Here is an 18,307-nt window from a genome sequence, read left to right as displayed (position 1 = left end):
TTTTGCCATTCCAAGCTGCCTTCATTCCGGGACGTTGGATTGCGGATGCAACTTTGCTCGGCCAAGAAGTGGTGAATTCGGTGAGAAAGAACAAGAGCAATGGAGGTCTGATGGCCATCAAAATGGATATGCATAAGGCTTATGACCGGATCGAATGGAACTTCTTGAGGAAAGTCCTAGGAGCTCACGGTTTCTCTAATGACACTATTGCTCGAATCATGACATGTGTTACTAGTGCTTCCTATGCGGTCCTACTCAATGGGAAACCTCTAAAGAAGTGTAGACCCTCGCGGGGTCTGCGGCAAGGTGACCCGATCTCCCATTCTTATTTCTGTTTTGTCATGATGTTCTATCTAGATTATTGCAGAAAGCGAAAATGGTTGGGACTATTAAGGGTATTTCCATTGCTAGAGGAGTGACACCAATTTCACATCTAATGTTTGCCGACGATACAATGGTTTGTGTGAGGGCAAGCAAGAATGCGGCTATCTGTATCAAGGAGTGTATACACAAGTATGAGAGTTGGTCGGGCCAGCTATGTAGCAATCAAAAATCGAGTATCTTGTTTTCTAAAAGGTGCTCTAATGGCAGAAAAAAGGAAATTGAAAGGATCCTACAAATGAAAAGCTCGGAGGCTGGGGGTTTTTATCTGGGAAATCCGATGTTTCTTTCTAAGAATCGATCTAGTAACTTTGGTTTTATTGTAGAAAAGTTAAAGAACTGCCTTGAAGGGTGGAGGCTTAAGACTTTGTCTTATGTTGGGAGAATGACCGCGGTCAGTGCAGTGGCTTTGGCAATGCCGGTGTATTCTACGTCAACCTTTACTATCCCACTAACTGTATGTAGGAAGATGGATGCTCTTGTAAGGAGATTTTGGTAGACCGGGGGTATGACGAAGACACATTTTCTGGCCTCCAGAAGTTGGGACTCCCTTTGCCAGCCAAAAGCTAGGGGAGGGTTGGGTTTTCGAAAATTTGAAGATATTAATAAAGCCCTTGTTACTAAACTAGCTTGGGAAATGGCTTCAAATGATGAGAAGTTGTGGGTTAAGATTTTTAGGGAGAAATTTTGTTATTGGAACTCCTTTTGGGTGGTGGAAAAGACGGCGGTTGATCCAAGCATTTGGAAGTCTATTCTAGATGCAAGAAAGATTATTTTTGAAGGGGCGTGTACTATTATTGCCAATGGGATAGACATTGACATATGGCGGCAACCTTGGATCCTTGGATGGGCTATGAGGAATTTCGCTTTACTATGGAGGAAGTAAGGATGAAAGCTCCTAATTTGAGAACTGTCTCTGATTTGATTCTTCGTGGTCAAGGCAAATGGAATATGGGATATGTGAACTATCTTTTTGGTCAAACTGTGGGTAGACAAATTAATGCTATTGATATTGTTGAAGGGCTTGGTAAAGACAGGGTGGTGTGGAAGAGATCTCCCATGGGAAATTTCTCTGTTAAGGAGGCCTATTGGCTGGAGAATGAGCATAAATTTGGTTGTACTCACGACTTGTGGAAGTTGATATGGTCCAAGGAGCTGCATCCGAGAGCTAGCATATTCCTGTGGAGAATGAGCAGTGGGGCTTTGCCTACCAGGGACAAGATCAGCAGTGGGGATAATTTGAACTGCATTCTTTGTGATGGGAACATCGAATGTCCCCAACATGTCTTTTTTGAGTGTAATTTGGCTAAGACTCTTTGGTTTGGAGCCCCCTTACCTGTCAGAATTGAGTTGATCCAGGGAGAAGATGTGAAGACGAGGATCTTGAATCTGTGTTCCAATCTCAGTAAGTAAGACTTGGTAAAAATTTTGTTATGTGGCTATGTTGTCTGGGATACGATCTGGCACTGTAGAAACTCGGTCTTGCATGGTGGAAGAAGCTGTGAGATCCCAAGCCTGCTGAAGGATGTCCGCAACCGATTTGCAGAGTTGGTAGTTGCTGGTGTGTCTGACCTGTCGACACCCTCTCGGCTGGTGCAACAGGTCCCATACGGGCCCCCTTCAATTCAAATGTTATGTTTACTGATGGATCCTTCAAAGAGGGGCGTTGTGGTATGGCACCAATTAGTTTGGATATGACTACCCTGAAGTGGCATGAGGTTTGCAGTAGTGATGAAGGTGTTTCAACTTTGATTGTTGAACTTAAGGCAATTGTTTTAGCTTTGCAATGGGCGATCAACATGAATTGGTCTTCTGTAACCTTCTTCTCAGATTGTTTGGTGGCAGTTAACTCTTTGAAGTCTAAAATTCTGCCGGATTGGAAGCTGGTTGCAGGTTTCTTTAAAGCAATTGAACTAGCTAAGTCTTTTAATGTCTGTTCTTTTTTACATGTTAAACGTGATTGTATTTCCGGTGTGAGTGATCTAGCTGTCCAAGCTAGAGTGTTGGGAGTTGTGGACTCGATCAGTGTAGGGGATGGATTGTCCCCTGTCAATCCTAATTTCTTTCTTTAAATGAATGAACTGAGGTTCTTTTTCAAAAGAAAAAAGAAAAAAAAAAAATAGGAGCATGATGTTGTTCTTTTTCTTTTGTTTTTTTTATAAAAAATAAAAATAAACTATATTTTAGTAATGCATTAGGGAAGGCGACCCAAAAAATAAAAAAAAAAATCATATTTTAGAAAGAAGTGCAACGTTTGACTACTCGTGGTTTCACACATCAACCTTACATGGTTGTCTTACCAGCGTTGGTGACAAGGATCCGGACACCGCCACTGACCAAACATTTCCGTACCCTCAGAAGGCCCTTAACTCTTTCCCAAACCCATAAGATGGTGGAGATTCGAGCCACCTCCAAGAGACCCACTTGCCAAACCTGCACTAAACCTGCCAGGCTCTGCCTCTGCTCTCGGATCAAGACCCCGGAGCTTGACAATTCCGTAAGTGTGACCATCCTTCAACACAGTTTAGAGCAAAAACACCCTCTTAATTCTACTAGAATTGCTGTGTTAGGCCTCAAGAATGTGACTGTTGCAACTGTTTCTGATGTGATTTTGGAAGCCCGGTTTGACATTTGGTTACTCGACTCAAAATCTGAACTGGGTTCTTTCTATAGATCGAATGGAATGGAATTCGATCATGTTTTGGGGTCTACAGATACCCAGAAATTGATTGATGAGCATTGTGACGGGACAAGAACAGAGGAAGAAAATGTGGATGATTTTGGACACAAGCTGTTTGCGAAATGCCCAAAAGAAAAAAGCAATAGTATGATTGGTTCTCTTGAGACGTTTAGCTTGGGGAGAGATATAAGTGGTTATGATAATGCTCAAAATGGAATAGAAGATTGGAGTAATGAGAGAAAATCTGGCTTATCGAAGAGAAATGGAACATCTTTTAAGGGTGAAGATGAAGTTGCTTTGGAAACTCATCATGAGAAACTATTTAAACAACCTGATGTTGGAGATAAGACATCAGCTGCTATGAAGCTTAATATGGTGTCTGATGAGAGCAAGCTTGCTAATTTTGATTGTAGTGGAATTGAAGATGTACAAAGTGGAAAGGAAAGGCCTGTTGTAACGGCAACAATTAGCAAACAAGGTGTAGTTAAACATCTTTGCCATAGCTGGATGCTGCAAAACAATCACGAGAAGCCAAAGTTTGATAAAATTTTAGACATTGACACTGCTCGTGATGTGCTAGAAAAAGGGTTTATTGTACAAAAGTTGCAAAAGCGGCGGCAGCAGGCGAGCTTGGAGTTGGAAGAGCATTTAGAGTTTGAGATCAAAGTTCCCCCAGGAACTGTACTCTTGTTTCCAACTGAAGAAGCAATGAGTGTTGATGGACTAAGGGCTGCTAACTTTGAGGTGAAGAATTTAATTGTTTTGGATGGAACATGGGCAAAGGCAAAGAGAATATATGCTGAAAACCCCTGGTTGAAACTTTTGCCACACTTGAAGTTGGAATTGGATAAGGTAAGCTTGTATAATGGAGTGAGGATGCAGCCCAAGGCTGGATGTTTGTCAACCATTGAGAGCATTGTGTATACACTAAAAGCAGTAGGAGATGATAATCTTCAAGGCTTGGATAATCTTTTGGATGTCTTTGAGTCAATGGTAGATGACCAAAAGAGATGTAAAGAAAAGAGGTTAAGAAATGACTTGAATTCCATTTAAAATGAGAGTCGTTTTAAAATATGAAATGTAGTGCTATTATTGCACTACCGCTCCGTTTAGTTCATTTAAAGCACCACTTGTTGTAAGCCATGTTTCATTAATTATGCAGAAAGACTTTTTTTGTGTTGTTTTTATATCACACAGCTCTCACTTCTGACTCATCATGCAAAGTAGAAGGTTGTGTTCTGCATGTTCTTATATATTTTCATATGTAATAAATATACGTTACAGAATAATAAAAATACAGGCATCATGCCATCTGCTGCATGCACTCTATGCTCTCACCATGATGAATCGGTTATACACGCTTTGTTTCTTTGCAGGACGGCCAAGCAAGTTTGGAAAAATTGCCAAATTGACTTTACTGTTGCCTGTTATAATACATGCAAAGATTAAATTTTCATGTTACCTCAGAAAATCATGATAAGGGACCTAAGCCAGCATCTGTTGCTCTTGGGTGTGTGATAGGAATTTCCTATCATTACAGAAGCAAAATAGAGGAAGAAAGAGCAACAACAATGGAAAATAGCTAGTATATTGATACTAGAGTGATAAAAGAGAACAAATTGTTGGGTATTCGAGAGACCCAGTCCTCTCCCAAGAGCTAAAAGCTCCTTAACTAAATCATTCACACCCAAACCCTTCTATTCTTCTAATACTCTCCTATATATACTCTCTCAATATCTCTATTACAATGACCCATATTGATATACCTTTTTTATTTATCCTAAGGCCTAACAATACCGACCGCCTGAAATTCACCTTGTTCTCAAGGTGAAGAAGATCAACTTCGATGCGTGTAGTCCTAAACTTTGCTCTACCTCTGTCAAAGAACCAAGCCAGCAAGTTGTTCAAGCTAAAACACCATTCAACAAGCCGGCCTCGCTCGAAAACTACTATTGATAATCTTCATGGCAGTATGTTCTCGAGAACTCAAATATGTCAAGCTTTATTTGGATATTACCAACTTGAAGAAATAGAAGATATGACTCTTGCTTGCGCATGTTTTGAAATAGCTGGAAGATGACCTTGAGTTTCCAGTGTATTACTAGGAAAATAAATCTTTATAAGTTGCGCAATGGTTGCAGTGTGCTCACTCTCTTCATACTCCCTTTCATTCCCTTCACTGATATCACAAATCTTTATAGCCATCTTCCCTAGAGCTAAGATTTCTCATATTTTCAGGTCTACTAATAATTTGGCAATTGAATTTAGTTGGAGGAAACTCCCTTTCCAATAGACTGTCTCTTATGTTATGTATGACTTATCCGGATTAATATGTAACTGCATCTTTTTCTCAAACACAAAAAAGTTAATCAGGGCACAATAAGAAGGAACAGTTACATACCTTATATCAATAATAATACAATACAAGGACTAAAATAATTTTAAAATGAACAATTTATCATATTTTTTCTGAAAAAAAAAATGTGCCAAGACACTGAAACAATTTATCTAGCTCTTGGCTAGTGTCCTGGTTCTATACGAACATTACACTAAACTTATGTAAATCTAATGATCTTGAAGAATTTAAACTGGGGGGTTAAAAAGGTTTAGCAGAAAAATTAATATAAAGGAACAAAAATTGACGATCTCTCATTTACCAATTAATAATTCTGAAATTTACATGTCTGTATTCTGTACAATTATAAGCAAAATCTCAAGACATGATTGTGTAAATTTTCAAAACAAAGATATATCATAACACAAGCAGCTAGTTTATAATAAATGCACAGTCTCGAATATGTATTTTTCCCATTCAAAGGCATCGACTCTTTGAACTTCTTCTACCAAACTTTGCAGCCCTTCAGATTGAGGACTTCCAAGTAGATGTGCCATGATATGGAGAAGAATTTGGCAAGCATGGAGTTCATCTATTTTTTGTAAATCAGTTAATTCCAAGCAGAGATCCTTCCATGGTTGGTAAAATGACCTTCAAAAAGCAATGTGCAAGATCAGGAAAGTATTCACTAAAAAGGTAATTGACAGGGGATTTTCATGAGATTTCACATCTATAAACTGATATGCAAGTGAAACAGAACCCAGTAGTGATCATCTATAGTTCATGATTTGTTTTTAATCTCCGAAAATATCAATATAAACGAGAAGTGAAAAGAAAGGAAAAATCATAATGGGCAGAAAAATAACAATGTATTACCATCTCCATGCAGGATTAGCTTCAACAGGGTAGCGTATTTTCAACCACAGTGATTCCAATAACAGCCGAACCCCATTTTTATGTGTATCATCTGAATAAGAGAGAATAAAATTGTAAATAAAATTAGTGAAACAATAAAATAAGCAACTGCCAATCCAAAGTAAAATGTCAAATGACAGTGTCATTTAATCAATGTATTGCTTACAATTGTAAACTTCACTACTCAAAAAAATAAAGGTAGTGCTTACAATTGAATCAAAGTTGTCCCATCCTTAAGTAGTTATTGTTTGACTTTCAAGCAAATGGAAAGAAACTAAAATCAATAATAATTAGGGACATTTGCGGTGAAACCCCCTTAACATTTACAATTGTTACACATATGACCCTAATTAAAAAAAATGACGGCAAAAGTACTTTATTTTATGATTTTGTTGCAGTCGTACTATTTTTTGGCCATCAAGTGCTAGCTCAGAAACACGTGACAATATAATTGGCACTTAACAGCCAAAAAAAAATAAGACTGCAACAAAATTGTAAGATAAGGTATTTTTGCCGCCACTTTTTTTATTAGGGTCATATGTGGAGATATCCTTTATAATTATTATTTCTAACCCATTCTTATTGTTCATGCATTCTTTTTGTGGTTTCTCTCTTAAGGCTTGCTACCTTTCCAATGGTGTGTTAAGAATTAAGACTTGCAAGTTAGTGAGTTAGATTATAATCTGTCCCCTAGTTTAGAGCTGGTTTTCCTTGAGCTTTACCCCGAGGTTCCTGCCTAATGCCTTTTGATGAATTTCATCAACCCTAACCCGAAATACCAAATCCAGATTCAAGTAATTGAAGTAGCCAAACAAACGAATCGGTATACCTGCAAGACTTGAGGCATTTCCAAGGAGAATACTAAGAGCAGATACGACAGATGGTAGAACTTTGTGGTTGGTGCGAACAAGCAATTGGAGGTAGAGAATTGTAGAAGCTAAAAACTGGTGACGCTGAATTCTATCTTCTCTGCCTTCTTCACATTCAGTTTCAGAATGTTCAAATAAACTCACCAGATCCTTTAAGTTCAACCCTAGCTTTGGATCCAAATCTTTGGATTCCACATTAAGTTTCCCTAGGATTATGGAAGCAGTAAGCCAACGTAGAAGTTTTGATACTAGGGATTCTTCAGATTGCTCATCCTTTGAAATAGCTGAGAGAATGTGCTGAGGTTCTTTGTTTTGATGCAATTTTGCTGAATCAGCTTGCAAAGCAGAGGAAATTGCCCATCCAATGAACTTTGATAGCTTCTCTAGACTCTGGAACACATCAAAACAAGTATTCATTTTAGCAACAGTTAAATCAGATCTGTCAGTTGAAGAAACTGGGTGAAGAGAGAAGATAATTCATTGCAAAAACAAAGATCATTCCTTTAGGCTGCTCTCTCATGTTCAGGAATGCACGAAGTTGAAACTTTCTTTATAAATGATGACCTTAATATACACAGTAGGATACTAATAGACACACATATGTTATATATATATATAGTTATATATATATATATATAGAGAGAGAGAGAGAGGGAGGGAGGGAGATACCATGCAAAACACAGCAGCTGGAGGTGTACTCATGAGTATAGCTTTGAGCCCAAGCTCAGGATCACCCAAAGTTATTGCATCATCATCCGTACGAATAGCCTCACATATTTGATACAAACCATCCATTGATAGGTTAAACTGTGGCTGATATATTTTCCTTTTATGGGATATATTCAAAGTTGATATCATAATTTTTAGAATCAAATTGACCAATGTCACATGATCCTTTAGCAATATCAAACCATTAACCAAAAATCTGCACAGGTGAGACATAAGTTCCATGAGCTGTTCAAGGGCCTTCTTTTGCAACCACTCGATTGTGTTTCTGGAGAACATGATATTGTAGACAGCCTAATATTGTAATGAAGAGAATAAAATATTTTATCAGTCTTCTTTTCGTCTCCTATCTAAAACTGCTCTTGACACTAATATTGTAATGAAGCTTTCATTAACTTACTAATATTATACTCATCAAACACCTAACAAATCTTTGCCAAGCATTTGATCACGTATAAAATCTCTGATACAAACATTTGAAGGAAATAGGGGGAAATAAATGGTTCTTTGCTTTTACCTGTAACACTACAGTCAATTGCATCATGAAAATGTTCTTTTCCTCTCTAGAGTTCATTTTACTGAAGATCGAGACAACAGAAGACAACCATGAAAAGAGACCACAATTTTCAACCAGATGTCGAGTCATTTTGTAACATTTGAGTGATTTCTTCAATATCTGTGAGACAAATGAGAAAGTTCTATTAATTAGAAAGCTTGTAAGCAACTCTGTCAATTAACCATCACAGGATCTTAAAACCACAGAACATGATGCTAAAAGGCACACCTTAAATTTGTTATTTCCAAAAAGAAAAGTAAAAAAACACTCACAATATTAGGACAACTTCACATTCAACCAAATATTGCTATGAACTGTACAAGCTATATACATTCACACAAAATGATAACTTACTACAAGCTAAAAGGTGCAAAAGTGGCAATGCATATTCACCCATACATTTTCTTAGATTCGTTAACTAAAGATCTTTTTTAACTTTCAAGAACATCAATAACTATTTTAATTCTTTATGACCAAAATTCTTTTTCTACTTTCAAGACCTCAATGACAATTATAATCCTTTACGTGCGTGCAAATAATCATTTAGATTGGCAGGTGATGCATATTTCTCTGTCATATCGTTTTTTGGATACAATGAAGATCTGAACCCTTGCCCTCCACATCCACACAATCACATTCAAACCATTTGAGCCCATCCAAAGTGGCATGCATGTTTCTCATATTAATGCAATGAAAGTATAATTTTCTCAGTTTAGTAGCAATAGAATTTGGGTCGTCTATACAAATAGGGTGGTTAAGCATGAATCAAGGCCAGGATCCTTTAAATAGGTACCAGAAACCTTTCTGATTCAGAAATTATACAACTGACTATTTAGTTTTGTTCCATTGCAATTACTTAGCTTTTTCCAATTATTTGTGTATAGTTGATCTGTAAAGGACTTCAGTACGGTGTATATTTCCTTTTTCTTGTATATTATATGACTGTACTGTGACTATGAGCTCACACTATTAATGGAGTAGTACTTTCCAAAGACAAACTCACAAATTAAAATTTGAAAACAGTACTTTCCAAAGACAAACTCACAAATTAAAATTTGAAAACAGTAATTCTTACAATAGTAAGTACTAAAGATCAGACAATAATCTTCAACTTTTATCCACGTGTCTAAGATAGAACAATGAGTAATGAAACTGTCAGGGGCCCAATAAAGAATCAGATAGAAAGAAATTTAGTGGGGAGCCTTAAAGATTTTCTACAATATTTTGTAATAAAAGAGTGTTGGTGATTTTGAGGAAATTAAAAGAATTTCTAGAAACAATGAGTGTAATCAAATAGTGTAGGAGAGATTAAGGGTATTATGTATTTTAAGAATTTGGATTAAGAGCTATTGCTCTTGAGAGAGGGGTGGTCTCTTGAATACCACCAGAGATAGTGAGTGTTTGCATTTCTCTTTAAAAGTAAATCAAAAAATTATTGTTCTCAATCTTCTACTGTTTTTTGAGAGATGTGCTTTGCTCGTGACTGTGTTATTTGGTAGCAAATCATCACAATTAGATAAGAGATTACCTGAAGAATTAGATCCTTGGACTCATTGTCTGAAAGTGGAGAAAAGTAAAAGCTCATTAGAGTCTCAAGAATGGAGTTCCTCGTATAAATTTGAACATCATCATCCAAGTTCAACCCCGCATATAGGAGACGAAGTATCCACAACCTTTCTGCTCTAAAATTAACAGATGTACTCCAGAAGAATTCATTAAAAAGAGGTACATTCTGCAATATGTAATTTGAACTCTATTAAAACAAAAAGGGAAAAATAAAATGGAAACAGTACATAATATATTCATGTCAGAAAACCCATACCTTCATACTCAACTTAGACGAATTCATCAAAACCCTACTTATTGTTGCATAATGATCATGTGAAGGATCTAACAATATAAATGATGCCTCTGCAGCAAATATTGCAACAACAGAGGGAACTCTCTGCCATGGTGTTTCTATACCATTTTGCAAAGAACTAAGCAAAAGTCGTATCCGTGTCACTTCTTTCCGTTTTTTACATAGCTGAAAAGATAGTTTCAACATTAATCAACAAAAAACTTTGAAAAAAAAAAGCAAATGTCGTGGTCATCCTAAAAACAGAATTAAACAGCTCTACATCAAGTACTTAACAAAGAAAGAGAAAAGACAAATATAGTAAACCAGAAGTTACTACCTCCAGTGCTTTCTTAAATATCCCAAGAATACTATAAGCCAATCTTCTTATCCCATCATCAGGTGATGACATGCTAACAAATGCAACAGCAAGCAAGCCTAAACCAGCAAACTCCATGGGTTCAATATGACCTGCTGATAGGCTATAAAGCGAGAAGTGCAAGATGAAGACAGGATCATATCGCTCTAGATTTCCATCATCAGGTGTACTAGTCTGGGCATAATTCTACATACAAATTATTGAGAATTATGCAAGTAAGACTAAACAGAATACAAATTACTGAAAGATTGTGTAGCTCAACCCAATAAATACTTTTATCATTGAACTAAAAATAAAGGACGTACCGCAAGCATACGGGTAAAATCACTTGATTGAAAATTTTCCAAGGTTATAGCTTCATTAGATGCAATTCTATCATAGGGAAAATATAGCACTGTAGAAGCACATATTTTGGGGTCAATAGGAAGGTTATCTCTAAATTGACTTCTATGACGTTCTTTTACTGCTTCATCATCAGCCACCACATTAGATGGATCATGTTCCAAAGCTCTTTCTTTTTCTATTTTTAAAGCAGCACTACCCCACAGGTGATCAGAACCAGCAATGTTTTCAGCCTCCAATCCATCAATAGATTCAATTGCCAACATCAGATTGTATATCTCCATATCAATTTTGCTAAGCTTTGCACCATAGGAAGACAAAAGCATTAAATGCAGACTTCTGAAATTTATGCCTACACTTTTTTCCAAATCAAAAGCCGACTCATGTGGTTTGGATGGAAAGAGTGTCCGCAACAATTTAATAAGCTCCAACTTTCTCATGTACAACACAGTTGATTCTAGATTTAAATAACTGCTATCAGATGCATTATTTTCAGTAGGAAAAACAAGATGTCTCAGAACACCAGATATAGGCCTCAAAAATGCCCCAAGTTGCGAACTATTTGTTGAGAGAGAGACCGACTGAACACTAGACTCAAATTGGGAGTGGGAAAGTAGAAGCTGGAGGTAAAAGTCACGTGAAAATTCCCCATCAGACAACAGAGTTAGGATATCTTGGAGCATTTTCAAAGTTGTGGGATCTTCAAATCGATATCTAAGAGCAGACTTCATCAATTGCTCTAGAAAGGGAATGGATTCTAGCTGGATAAGAGTCTCATGCATATCTTTAGTTAATTCAAGAATACTTCTTAATATGAAAGCTTCTAAGTATCCATACAGGGGCAAAACATATGTGCTCTTTTGACCACTATAAGAAACAGAAGAGAACTTTTTAACAATCAATTGCCAAATTCCCACTAAAATGTTAATAAAGTACATTTTTGAACTTTCATCTCTAGTTGGCCCCATTTCCATCTGAATATCTTTCAAAACTCCGCTTTCTTCTAATGGAAGTAACTGACTTTGATTACAAATGGGAAACAACAACATCCTTCCAAATGAAATCTTTGCAATAACTCTTATAATAAAATTCAATGAGTCGCCAAGTGAGTAAGAATCAATTTCAGCAAAATCACAGTCCATCAGCTCCTCACGTTCAAAAGAATCCAGGAATATGGAATTAAATAGCTTCAGCCGCTTCTTCAGTTGTACTGAATCTCCATTTAAGGCAAAGTGATACTGCAACATACGGATGGCTTTTCCAAGAAGACTATCATTTACAAGATTGAGAAGTTCTTCAGTAGATGATGGTACAAACTCACCATATTCCTCCTGAAACACGTCACTACGCACAAAGCTCTTCCAATTGACAAGACTTTTCAAAAGAAACTTCGAATAAAAACAAGGAATACTTCTAAAGTGCTTGTAATACTGCAATCCATATTTCACGCAGTATGAATTCAAGTATGACAAAGCAGTGGGTAGAAGCATCAAATAATGCTCATCAGAAGGAGCAAATTCAGGGAGCTCCTCCACAAATTTACTTTTATGAGATATATCTTTGTTCATCATATTAAAAAATAAATGCCCAAAGATTGATATATGAAGGGAGCTGACATCAGTGAGAAAAAACAATAACTTAGCTCTGGTCTTTGTTGTCTCATAAATGCAATGGGAAATGATTTTCACAGAAGTGTTTATGACAACTCTTGACAATACCAAACAAGAATGAAAATCATCGTGCTGCACATATTTTTGTCTGTGTGCAGCTTTAACAGCCTCAAGCAAGCAGAGATCCGCATAATCTGTTTTAACTTTCAAGGCAAACTTTGTCACCAGAAAATAGATCTCCTCAACATTCTTTGCATTTCTATTCCCTTCCATTTCCCAAAGTATATTGTATTTTTGTCTCTTTGACAATGGCTGCACCAAATAGCTAGATAGATTTCTGAAAGCACCAGCAGCAATGCAAAACCCAAAAGAAATAGCAGATATCCTGTTAGCATTCCAATCTGCATAAGTATCCATGGAAACTCTATTGAACATCCACTGCACTAAATCGAGCAGCTCAAAGGGGCCTATAAAATGATTCAGAACATATAAAGCATAGTATGGTTGGAGGAGGGGCATCATATTTTCTGTGCAAATGCATACCTTGAACCTATCCTTCACCGCTTCAATAACCCTCTGGATTGGAACATTAAAAACTTTCCTAAGATGTTTCCCAATGCCTTTTTCATGTTTGGTATTAAAATGCTGATCGTCGCAAAGAGAAAGAAAGTACTCATAAGCTGTTCCCAGCATATCTAAAACATGATGATCTAACTTATGAACGCTCTGCCTGGATAAATTAATTAAAGTATCCATATTGTCAACAAGGCTTGTATTTGACAAGCCCATCTCACAGGTAAAAGGGCGAGAAAGTGATATCTCTACTGCGGGATGACAAAAGATAGTTTCAGCCAGTTCTTGGACTTCTTGGGTTGACAAATGAATTCTAGTAGTTCTGGGAGAATCAAAATCCCCATTCAAATGTAACTGACCCAACAAGTCTTTTAAGAGAATAAAGCAAACCTCAGAAAGCTCTTGGACTTTGGCTAAAGGGCTAACCGTATAAGATGATTGTAACTGATGAATCCAGAATAGCAAAAGGCGCAGATAAGAGACAAAGCAGTTATCAAATTTCCACTCTGCCAGTTTAGCCAACAGAAGGTCTTTTATTTTCACGGGGTGTGTGGAATAAGGACCATCACTGCACATAAGGGAAGGTAATAATATATGAAAAGGTGTCTGCTTTAAAAAGAAACTAAAGGTAGCTGCAGCTTCATTTGCATCAAAACCTTTGTCACAAATCATTTCTCCTGCAACAAAAGCACCATCGGTATCTCCGCCGGCATCATCTGTTTTGTCTTTGCTTTTACCCGATACAGCCATTTCCAGGCCAAGAAGAAAGATATCAGGCCATAAATTAGAAATACTTGCCAGAAACGTATGATCAAGAAAGAACACAGATGGCATTAGATATGTGGAAACACCAAAAAGATTTTTTAATACAGTCACAACAGCTGGAAAGTTTTTTGAAATCTCTTCAGGCGTTGCGCAAATGATTGAGGAAGCAAAATCTTTGGTCATTCCAGCTATTTCACCATTGTTCCCACTGGTTATGAATATTTTAACTTTATCTCCAAAAGATCTAACAGCTGGTATAGCTTTATTATCAATAGAAAAGACAGATGTTTCTGGATGAGATATACATTGCGATAAAAGAAATAAATTCTTCAATGGTCTCCACTCACAGAAGGCAGCACCAGAAACATCACTAACAGAACTATGTTCACAAAATCTCTCAGATAACATTGAATCAACTACAGCAGACAGTAACCTCGCATCTACCTATAAAAAATATGTTCCCCAATCAGATTTTTTTATGGATAGCAAGCAATTATTAAACTAAAATGCTACACTGTTTACCTGAGTTTGCAAGATATATTTTAGTGTATTACCCACATACAATGATATCATTGATTTTTCAGGCGATGTAAAAGTCTCAGATTTAGAATCAAGCAACCTTAGGCACTTTTGCAGTATACATACAACAAGAGGGCTGAAATCAGGTGATCTATCTGCCAGAATAAAGGGATAAACATAAGACAAGTCATAGGTCAATAAAGGGTAAAAAACATCAACTGAAGCTAAAATGCCTCTCACTTCTTTCATAGTGTGGCCACTTCCATACAACTACAATTAATTATATAAGAAATAATAAAAAAGAAATAATCAAACACAGCAATGCACTAGTTACTAATCTAACACATAAAAAAATGAATGAACCGATCCCAGCAAACAATCTGGCAAACATAACTGTACTTTTCATGCAAAAAATCATTACAAATCAAATCACAAGTAGATAGAATAAAATAGTCACCCCAGCATCTAATAAATTTCTCATTTATCTTCGGCTATATTGAGTAAAATTAAGAAATTACATATACAATCTCCAATAACGGAAAACAAAATTGCTAAAACTATTTTAATATATCATCGTGAATAGTCAAAATACCAACTTTTCTTTCATGGCCTTCCTCAGCCTTACCATGATGCTACACATCTCAAAGATTTGTCCTTAATCATACTCTCATAGCACATATTTGTTTTGAAATCCATATCACAGAATAATTAGATGTCTCAACTCTCAAGTTTCTAAAACAAATTATAAACTGATGCAGAAAAAACAACAAACTGTAGCATTTAACAATTATACTCAAAAGTGAACAGAATTACTTCACCACACTAAGAAGCACATATGACCATGTGAGTTACAGTTACCTTTTAGCCCTTCTAAGTTGCAGGTACGAAGCTTAACCATGTCCCAATATTTGAATAAATTATTTCCCATAGTAGAAATTGCATCACATAAGAATGAGATGACAACCTGACACATGCTCTGTAATACTTCCACACCTGGAATGTGTAGATCAGAATTTCTTCTGCCATAACCTGGTATAAACAAGAACCATGATCTAATTTCATGAAGATTTCTATCAAAGGCACCAGTACTTAGCATCGCTGCTTGTGCTAGATCACAAGCTTTATTCTTAACTTCACTTAAGGGTGAACAAATTAACAATGTCATAAATGACTGAAGATGTTTATACATCAAAGGAGGAGCCGATACAGGAGTTCCAGTAGGAGACCATACAACATATTCTATTAGCAAAGACAATAGAGAATGCTGTAAGTTAGTATCTAGTCCCAAAGGATCAACTAGGAGATTTATAAGGAACTCGAATGATCCCTCCAAAACAGTTGGCATTACTCGCTGCAAAACAAGAATCAATTACAGTGTAAGCTATCCTGAAAGAAATTTTGAAAAGATTATTCAAATTCTGGGAAGGTTAGTATGGATAACACTAATGGAACTTACAAAATAAGTTTTGAGAGCATCAAAAAGCTTGGACTGAAAGTATATCTCTGCATCTTTCATCGCAAAAGTAGACATATCGCACAGGTGTGGCCCCCAAATTTCATGAAGAATTTTTACAATATCCTTTCCATCGTCAAATTCATCTGCACTAGGTGTACCTATAATTCTGTCACTGTCCTCAAATGGAGCAAGGTCTGTAGAAAGATTTACTCCACCCACAATGATATCTGAATATGTGTTGTTCATATGATCTGTTTTCAATTTTTTCACATTATCTCTCCCCTGCTTCCCTGAGTCTGATTTCCTCTTTAGAGAACTGACACGATTTTTGGATTGGCTACTCAGAGATGAAAGTAGAGTCAGCAGAACTTGTGGATCAGGAAGCAATGTTCGAACCTCATTTTGAATTAGTTGCTTCACTTGAACTACATCACTTGAAGTAAAACTACTTTGACTATTTATAGCCCCAATTAAAGAATCTAGCAACTTCAGTGCTTCAAAAAGCAGCCGCAAAGTTCCATGCTTAACTAGAAAATCTGAGTGAAGCAACCCCTTATTGATTACTGACCGTGAGAATGAACGAGGACACAAGCATTTCAAGATACTCTGCCATAGCAGATCATGAGGTCTGGAAGCAAGGAAATCAAACTTTAGGCCATTTCCAACTGAGGAGATCAAATTTGCAGCCAAAGTCACAATTGAAAACCTGCAAATGACATAGTCATAATAGAAACATAGAGAGCAACGGGGAAATACCTAAATAACAAATTTGTATGACAAAAGAGAAAATAGGAAATGCAATAAAATAAGATAAGATATCTAACCAATTAGGTGATGCATAATCTTCAAGGTTGTAAGGAAACTCTTCCATATATGCAGCACCGAAAGAGGGTCTCCCACTAACAATAGCCAAAATCAAGTCTCTGTGAAAGATGCTCTCAGTTGCATTCAGTTTCTTCATAAGCCCCAAAAGACGTTTTGGATTACCCCTTAAAGGACTTGGGTGTCTTGTAAGATCAGGCATCAATCCATTACAGGGATCAGTACAGACCAAAACAAGAATATTGTATGCCAACTCTGCAGCATAGCCACCATTACCCTTTCCGGAAATATTAACCAATTGCTCCAAAGTGCCACTACCAAAAAGAACACTCCTAAGACCTGGAGGAACCAATGACTCCTCAACAAGAATCTTATCTCTCAAAGTGGACAGAACATAAACAACAGTCTCATCGTCATCATCATTCCCAAGCCCACGAAGTACACCAGAATACATTTCCTTCTGCTGCAACACCCACCTCAACAACCCTGGCTTTCCCACCTCCAAAAATGACATTGCAAACCCAACAAAAGACTTTCTGGAAGACCGTTTTGCTTTCTTCTCATTTTGCTTCTTCTTGAACTCGGCCAGCTTAGAAAACCCTTTGAGTTTGAAATCAAAATTCTTAGCAACATCAGAAGCCAACCCTGAACCCCGCCGGACAATCGAAGCCATAAGCCGAAGTGCTGCATTTTGGCTCTTTGTTTCTTTACCATTGAGCTCTTTGTACACATCTTCCAAAAGTTCTTCAATAATCAATCGAGCAAACTTATCAAGAACCCTACTTATAACTAAACCCTCTTTATCATTGGGTCTATACCTCCCATCAGGATGACTCAAAATAACAAAAATTAATTTTAAAATGTATGATAAACCAGGTTTTCCTCGTTGAAGCTTCCAAGCATCAAGAAGCTCTGAGCACCTACATGAACTCCTCACATAATATTTAAGCAACTCACTTCCAGAGTTACCTTTAAGTAACCTGATGAACTCTTTTGTAGCATCTGAGCATAACTTTATTTCCAGTGAATTAATTTTATGTAATAGTTCTCTGAGTTTAGCCTCATGATTCACTTTTAGCTCAAACTTTGGAGCCCCTTCTTCATGAAGCCCGTTGTCAGAACCATCATCCACCATAACTGTAATAAAATAAAATAACTTTGGCACACTCGCTAAGCTAAATAACCTACTCCCAGACTAGGCCACACCCGCTTCTAAACCCCGCTACCGCCACCGCCACAATGCCCAAAACGTTCAATCACTTCCCGTTACCGTCGTAGAGAGATTAATTAAAAATATAAAAACCCTAACAGTTAGGGTAGCCGAATATTATTGGGCTATTTACAAAAAGGGAAAATAAATATATGTTTTGTGGCATAAAAATTTAATTAGCCTATGGTATTTTTTATAAAAAAACATTAAGAGGAATGCTATAAAATCTTTAAATTTGTGTTTTTTTTCTTTTTCTATTAAATAAAATACTAAAATAAATAAAAAATGATGTAAATGTTGTTTTTTTACAGAAATTTAACTTGTTATTTTAT

The 18,307-nt window shown here is 36.7% G+C and overlaps 2 protein-coding genes across 2 annotated transcripts; one reads left to right on the top strand and one right to left on the bottom strand.

Moving 5' to 3' along the window:
• The first annotated feature begins 2,596 nt into the window (after positions 1 to 2,596).
• Positions 2,597 to 4,248, top strand: LOC115717305 (uncharacterized). The gene has a single exon (XM_030646275.2). It carries the CDS (start codon positions 2,669 to 2,671, stop codon positions 4,112 to 4,114), a length of 1,446 nt encoding a protein of 481 aa, XP_030502135.2. The 5' UTR covers positions 2,597 to 2,668; the 3' UTR covers positions 4,115 to 4,248.
• A 1,437-nt stretch (positions 4,249 to 5,685) lies between these two features.
• On the bottom strand, positions 5,686 to 18,095 carry LOC115715636 (uncharacterized). The gene is made up of 13 exons (XM_030644294.2): positions 16,768 to 18,095; positions 15,944 to 16,649; positions 15,346 to 15,838; positions 14,491 to 14,642; positions 10,984 to 14,412; positions 10,640 to 10,864; positions 10,285 to 10,488; positions 9,991 to 10,194; positions 8,424 to 8,582; positions 7,850 to 8,200; positions 7,141 to 7,570; positions 6,273 to 6,363; positions 5,686 to 6,047 (listed from the first exon to the last, which is right to left on the bottom strand). The coding sequence occupies exons 1-13, from the start codon at positions 17,898 to 17,900 to the stop codon at positions 5,834 to 5,836; spliced, it is 7,791 nt and encodes a 2,596-aa protein (XP_030500154.2). The 5' UTR covers positions 17,901 to 18,095; the 3' UTR covers positions 5,686 to 5,833.
• Between the last annotated feature and the right edge of the window lie 212 nt (positions 18,096 to 18,307).

This window comes from Cannabis sativa, chromosome 5 (genome assembly GCF_029168945.1).
Source record: "Cannabis sativa cultivar Pink pepper isolate KNU-18-1 chromosome 5, ASM2916894v1, whole genome shotgun sequence".
Classification (NCBI taxonomy): Eukaryota; Viridiplantae; Streptophyta; class Magnoliopsida; order Rosales; family Cannabaceae; genus Cannabis; species Cannabis sativa.
The sequence above is the reverse complement of the archived record's forward strand: the minus strand, read 5'-3'. Positions and strand labels throughout refer to the sequence as shown.